The sequence below is a fragment of the Penaeus japonicus genome, unplaced genomic scaffold (assembly GCF_977035675.1).
Source record: "Penaeus japonicus unplaced genomic scaffold, GWHDUDI00000001_assembly GWHDUDI00000027, whole genome shotgun sequence".
NCBI classification, from domain to species: Eukaryota; Metazoa; Arthropoda; class Malacostraca; order Decapoda; family Penaeidae; genus Penaeus; species Penaeus japonicus.
In genome coordinates, this window is record NW_028234429.1 from 21,135,952 (window position 1) to 21,143,451 (window position 7,500).

General features: G+C 42.7%; 1 protein-coding gene across 3 annotated transcripts in view; it reads right to left on the reverse strand.

Moving 5' to 3' along the window:
• Positions 1 to 2,899: 2,899 nt before the first annotated feature.
• LOC122253069 (proton channel OtopLc) overlaps positions 2,900 to 7,500 on the reverse strand; it is a 167,032-nt gene continuing 162,431 nt past the window's right edge. For all 3 annotated transcript variants that reach the window (XM_086552749.1, XM_086552748.1, XM_043015851.2), the window contains 6 exons: positions 6,977 to 7,227; positions 6,623 to 6,840; positions 5,514 to 6,501; positions 5,223 to 5,398; positions 4,038 to 5,090; positions 2,900 to 3,879 (listed from right to left, as the gene is read on the reverse strand). In XM_086552749.1, coding sequence (XP_086408875.1) covers positions 3,763 to 3,879; positions 4,038 to 5,090; positions 5,223 to 5,398; positions 5,514 to 6,501; positions 6,623 to 6,840; positions 6,977 to 7,227 — 2,803 coding nt within the window. In that variant the 3' untranslated portion in view covers positions 2,900 to 3,762. The remainder of the gene's footprint in view (positions 3,880 to 4,037; positions 5,091 to 5,222; positions 5,399 to 5,513; positions 6,502 to 6,622; positions 6,841 to 6,976; positions 7,228 to 7,500) is intronic.

Sequence of the window (7,500 nt, forward strand, 5' to 3'; positions counted from 1 at the left end):
GTCCTAAGTGGGAGGTTGTCGTCGCTGATGCCAGATTTTCTTAGAACCTTAGAGACCATCGCTTGGCTTCTTTGTACGCGAAATATGTGTACCTCGACTATTTATAAGCGTTTTACTTGTAGTGGGAAGTATCTAAGCGTTGTGTCGTTATCGAATCTTTAATTAATCTCCTGCCATTTGATATGTATATGTCTACTTTTATAGCTTAAACGCAATTTGTTCATGAAAGTACTATTACATTATCAGTTTTAGCAAGATTTCCATGGTATTCGGATCGCATTATGCTCAAAGGGAGGTGGTTTTGATATGGCCTTATTGATGGACATACGTATTACTTCGTTTCGTGTTTCACCATCGATGTCATCATATGGCTATAATATTCGCGTGTTCATGCATGGCCAAATACTTTCGCCTTTTAACTTTTACGTATTTTTTTCTGCATAGTAATGTTATCATCCTCTTTTCTTGAATTGATGTCATTGGCAATTGTTAATGCCTTTATATTTGTTTATCCTTTTCCACATTGTATTACCATTGCAGCACTATGTTACTGCAACCATTATTAGAATATTTGCTATTGCAGTAAGTACCACTAGTTCGTGTGGTTGTGCTATTGATACTGTAACAGTTCTTTTGCAGGCAATTATATTGAGTAGAAATATTGTGGGATGATAAATGTTTGATGTCTAGGCTGTGAAGATATTTAGGTCTTAATTATATGATGTACTTTTGTCAATTCAGTGTCTTAAATTTCTAATCATCGGTAGAATTTCTCTTTGAGTTTATCATCAGTTTCTGTGTAACTGCCTTTGGCATAATTCATCTTGCTTCTATTCTTACTGTTATCATTTTCTGAACATCTCTTTCGTCTTGTGTTTGTGACGCTTGACTCCTTCCAGTTTCATCTGACATGCTGGATATTACCCCTCTGCGCGAACGGTTTATCTTGTCCCGGTATCGTCGCCATCTTCACTTGCTTCATTACTGTTTGTGTTTGTGTTTATGCTGCTTTCGTGGGTGATCTGCATTTCATGGATTGTGGTTTTTGCTTCGTATCGCCTGTGCTTTACATTTTTGGTGCTTGCATTTCTGAAGTATGAATTTGGTTGTCGTTGTAGCATACATATTTTTATCCATCGGTATTTTCATCATGTTCCTCTTAGATATATATTTCAGTCTTATTTTATTTGGTCATATTTCGTTGCGTTGTTTATTTTTCATTTTTCTCGTGTATTTCAGTTGTTGTTTTTTATTAAGTTTGCGTGCCATTATATACATCAACTTTGGTTCCTGGTAGTTATTGTGCTATGATGTAGAGGATACTCATGGTATCTTATTACTGATTTCTGATTTATATATGTATATATATATACATATATATGTATATATATATATATGTATATATATATATATATATATATATATATATATATATATATATATATATATATATATCTGTTCAATATAATTTCCACTTCATCCATAGTGATTACAGGGCATACCCATATATATATATATATATATATATATATATATATATATATATATATATATATATATTGATAGATAGATAGATAGATAGATAGAGAGAGAAAGAAAAAGAGAAAGAGATATGTATATATGTGTCTGTGTGCGCGCGCGAGTGTTCGTATATATGTACGGAATGCATAAATTATAGCACACATACGCACAAACAAACAAACAAACACACAAGCAAACAAACAATCCCCCACCAACACTTGTTTCACAGAACTTGTGTGAAAAGAAAACTTTAATGGCTCCCTATGACGTCACGAAGGCAAACGCACACGACTGGGTACAATCTTATCCAAAGGTTAACGCGTGGTATTTGCTCTTGAATTTCTTGTACCCGAGGCAGTCACATCAGAACAATGACCTGAAAGTCCATTGATAAAAACAATGCCGAGATAAAGTCACAATAAAAGCAACAGCAAGTGAGATAAAAATGTATTCAGTGAAGGAAAAAGAAGAGAAAAAAATTGCAGGGAAAGATTTGTATTATCGGTCATAGAGATTATGCTTGGGAAAAAAAATATATGCATATGCATTCATGTATCTATCTATATCTGAGTATGTCTGTATCTATATCTATATATATTCATAAACAATGGTAGGAAATCATTCAGCTCATATTATGTGTAGATTGTTCTTTAAACGAAGAATGTTTTTATTTCAAATGAACTGGATGAGATCTGATCATACCTATTTAACAAATGGAAAGTAGCGTGTCTCTATTTCACAATACAGTTACCGATAGTTAACTACGTATAGTTAGTTGGAAGATGCGCTCGTAGTTTAGTCACAAAAACAAAAGAAAACTAGTGTGATGAACAAATTAAAAAAATATATATATATATCTATGTATATATATATATATATATATATACATATATATATATATATATATATATATATATATATATATATATATATATATATATATATATATATATAAAGGATATAGCGGTAGCAAATCAGATTCAATTGACATTGTGTGAATGGAAAATGCTCTGGATGAGGTTTGAGCATATCATTTCTGAAGAGGAAAGTAGCTTGTATTTCATATTAGAGTTACTGATAGGTATATAAGGTAGGTGATTTATTACTCGGAAGATGTATACGTATTTTACGAATGTGTAAAATCCGGTTATATAAATTTGCTTTTGGTGGCATTTTGTATCACTCTCTTAAAACAGACTTATTTTCAAAGATTTCTTCACTGGTTCAGATCTAATCAAGGTTCATTTTTTAATGCATCGGTGTTTAACCTTTTATCTGTTAAATTTGTTAGATTGAGAGCGTTTTCCCACCAAGTGTAAACGTTTTAAATAATCAAAAAGTCTCATAAGGACTTTGGGGTAACTGAAAACTCACATGCTGTAGATCAAAAGATTTTATTTGGCGTAAGTACATCTAATTCCTCGGTGAATTAGTTGCACTCGTTTTATAACTTATTTATAGATACTAAGTACAAACATGTACATATTACAATACAGAGGTAATGCCCGACGAGCAGGCCTAGTCAGCCTTTGTCAGCTTCTTTAGTACTCCATAAGACTAATCTCTACACGTCTCCGTTCACATATCACAATATAGAATGTTGACCTGGCCTACCTCTTGACCTAGCATGCAGGCGAGGGCCAACCTGACCAGCGAATCACACAGGGTCATTATCTACAGTGTATGGCATCATAAATACAGAAAGATGAGCAATGAGTGACGGCTCGGCTTCTCGGCCAGTCGGATATATACAGCAGATGACCCCCGTCCAAACACCACCACTTCAATACTCAGCTGATTCACGCGACACATCATCCACGTCTTCGTGAATATCATCGACACCACTGCGTCCACGTCGGATTTACGAGTAAATCTTCGTCAGGATCGGATTCGCGGAGAACCCTCGTCAAGTATCATTGGAAACATTTTCTTCCCCTTGGTTTGGTCAAATCATAGGCTATGGGACACGTCTCTGTCGTGAACATCTGGTCACGAATGTATAAACATGTGTAATTTTGTTTCTATTTCTGAGTGTCGGCTGTGGCGTAGGAGGGGGCGGGTGACTTGATTATTTACACGCGCTATTATAGCACAGAGCACCATCACGTGACGGGTTGAATCCGAAACGCGAAGCGCGATCATGAGTTAGTATGAATCAATCCGTGGAGTAGGATGAATCCATTGCTTGGTAGGAGTCCATGGTGAGGAAGGGGTCGTGACCCCGCATGGGAAGGAGCCATCTTACGACTCCTCGGCTTCATATGAGGCCTTCCACATGTCAGCCAAACACACGGACGAGTGGAAGCGGTAGAACAGCGCGAGTGGCAACGTCAAGTGTGAAAGTAAAGTCCACAGCTCCTGAAAAGAGGAAATAGAGTCTTGTTAGTTCTATTGTTTGACTAGATATATATACAATTCTGCAATTCGTGTAGGTCGACACCATTAACATTCTTTTTTTTATTTACTGAGTACAAGAAATAGAAAAGAAAGAAAGAAAATTATTGTTTTAAGCTCACCTTGCCGTAGAAGTCATACATGTTGGAATTGCCTTCTGCGCTCTTGATCTCGAAGGTCTGGAGGAGCCACATGGCCACGTTGGTGACTACAAGGTAAGTGATCACTTCGCGGCCGGGCTTCTTGTGCTGGATCTCCAGGGAGTTGGAGCAACGTCTCAAGCCGTCACAGATGAGCGTTGTCTGGAGGATCACCTGCGACACCTGGAGAACTGAGACTGACACAAACAGGAAGTCCCTGTTGTTGATGGAAGGCACCATGCTGAGGAAGGCGTACAAGAAGATGCACGGCAGGCACACGTACAGCAGGATGTTGTCCACCGAGCTGATGGCGTGCTTCATCACGTCTAAGATTCGTATGGAGTTGTACGCTATGGCTGCCGTGATCAACATGCACGACAGGAGGATCACCTCGCTGATGCCATTCACATACTTGCCGAGCATCTTGCTATCTTCTGAAGACGACAGGATAAAGAAGAGGATGATGGAGATGACTGTGGCCACGGTCATGAGCAGACCCGCGAACAGACCTCGGTTGGAGGCGTGGCAGTCAACGTAGATAATGAGGTTGGAGGTCAGGGTCTTGCTGTTGTCCTCTTCGTAGGTCACCTCGACCGAGGGGATGTGGGTGTGGCGGTCGGTCTTGCCGATGTTCTCCCACAAGAGGATCCACAATCCTACCATGAGGATGTTGAACTCAATGCTGAATGGGTACAGGTACGGCGTCGTGTAGTTGATCATGTCGGAGAGGTTGGTGTCCTTCTCGCAGCCGTAGTTGATGGACCACGCTGAGGCGGACGCAGAGAGTTTGGTGCCGGAGAAGTGGTGCGAGTCGTCATCGTCCACCTCGTCGGAGTCGTCGTCGTAGCTGGATAAGTGAAGGGCGGATGTAGAGGATCCGTCGGTGCTGTAGTTGTCCTTGTTGGGGTAACTCTTCTTCATGAAGATGGCTTGGAGAGTCTCTTGCAGGATGGTGTAGATCCAGTAGCAAAGAGAAGCGCCAATGCAGTGCATAAGTCCAAATCTTGAGAGAACCTTGCGACGGTTGATGATCAGCTGTAAAAAAAGAGAAAGAAACGTTACTTTTATTGTGACAGTATGGTAAACATCACCACAGACATTAAGCTTACTCACATAGAGTGTTTATTATCAGATAAATCATACAGTTCACATGTATTTTTTACTTACATTGGAGTACTTGAAGATGAAGAACAGCTGATAAAAGGCGTATACTGGTTGTAGGACGGACATTACAACGTCAGTAGTACAGGTGCAGTCATCGAAGGCGGGGTCGTCTTCCGTGAGGTACAAGATCTTTTGGCCAAGGTTCAGGCCGGTGTGGATCAGGTAACCAAAGCAGAAAACTGTCGGGGAGAACGCGATGGTAAGTCTTATGTAAACATAAACATACTGGTGATTAATACAAAATAAAACCGCCATAACACGATATTAGGTTGCAGAAACAAATAAAGTATATACCTGTAGCCCCGATCTTCAGGTAGAGAGAGCCACCGTGTCTTCCAGACGTAAAACCATAGTGCTGTGGAATGGTTTTCCGCGGTTCAGGCAGATTGATGCGTAGCTGGTATTGGCCGTCACCAGTTGGCTCAAGCTGCACCTGCTCGTTTTTGTCCGTCTGCTTCGCTTTCGCTTCTTCTAGAGCCCGCGAGATTTGGTTGACGTAACGACGGACATCCACATGAACGTAGAAAAGCCAAAGTAGTTGGGCCACGATGAGGAACACGTTGAAACCTTCTGCCATGGCGGAGTCATGGCCGCTGAACGTGTCGGCCAGGTAGATCACGACGCCGAGCATAACCAAAAAGACGGCGTAGATGACGCTCAGGTTTTCGCTCAGGGTGTGAGTGAACCATTCGGTCTTTTTCTCCGGTTCAGTGGGTTGGGGCTCTTCAGTGTCATGGTGTTCTGGCTGGGGTACCGCGTCCACGTGACCCGAGGGAGCACCGCTGCTGTGTGCCTGGTGTTGCTCAGGCACTTTGTAACCCACGCCCGCCGCTGGAGGCTGAGTGGCCATGGGCGGGTTGGTGTACCCGTGATTTGCACTGTAGTTGACCTCGCTGTAGATGGACTGCGTGTCAGAATGGAGGTTGGGGTACAGGTGGGTGGTCACTGGTTGGTTCTGGTTCAGTGACACCATAGATACAGAGCGTGTCCCTGTGGTAGTCGGGGGTGCCGTTGGGAGTGTCATAGTGCTTGGCAAGGCGCCCTGCAGGTTCAGTTGCAACACCATGCTGTTTCTTCGCTGCCTTGACGGGGCGATCATCCCGACGGTGGAGGAGGCGGTGGAGGTCATACTGGGGTCAGTCCCAGAGCGACTCAGAGGGGGAGGAGAGCCCACGGGGAGCACTAAAGTCGTGGGCTCTGTATGCACGAACCCGGGGTTGTTCATGCCACTTCCTCCAACAGACTTCCGAGTAGCCTGTGGAGATTGCAGGTCGTCTATACTCTGCGGGGGAGACAAAGAACAACGCTATGAATGACTATGATAACAATAATCCGTTATAATCACCATAATCCCACTGACACAGAGCTGCATGACAACGTAACATCGACCCAGTTTCACTCACCTCACAATCAGAGTCCGATTGGTAGTACTTGATTCCCTGCTCCTGGTTTTCGTTCGTTTGGTGTTGCTCGGCGAGGTCGTCAATCGCGCCTGAGGCTGCGTTATGGATCACCTCGGGTGTGGAGACGCCTCTTCCGATAACTCCAGACACAGGCGCGGCCCAGGAGGAGTACTCGGACTGTACTCCGGAGTCCGAGCCGCTATACAAGCCCTCAGACACTGCGGGGACGAGGCAGGGTTAGAGAGAAGGTCGGACAAAAATACGTATTTATTCCACAGTATTCTCAAATGATGATAACGATGATAATGATAAGGGTAAAATAAATATAACAATAATAACTTGCATAAAACTTACAATGCGTCTGTCCGGGAGCGAAGCTCAAGATGAACTCAGGATGAGGTCTGTCCGCGTGGTCGGGATTCGCGCCGCCCGTGATGGCGTGTGCGGCGGTGACGTGCGTTATGGCACTGCCGAGATGCTGCAGCAACTCTGGCGGCGCGCTCACCTTCCTTCGGCGGTGCGGGTGCTGGGAGGGAAGCCCGTGGGAAACTCGGCGACGGTGCTGGATCGGCGTCACAAGGGCGCTGCCACTCGCCTCGCTCTCACTGCCGGGGAAGGAAACGCACGGTTAGCTTTGGGTTATGAGGGCAGGGCCACGGATGTTGGCTTTCTCAGAGCAACGATAATAGTAGTGATGATGATGATGATAGTGATGATAATAATAATAATGATAATGATAATAATGATAATAATAATAATAAAAGATCATCATCACCATAATACAACAGTCAATAATCAAAAGTGGATGATAATCCTGTCTCATTTAATAGGATCATACCATAGCACATACTCCTCTCATGATTTAGTGCATCACACAA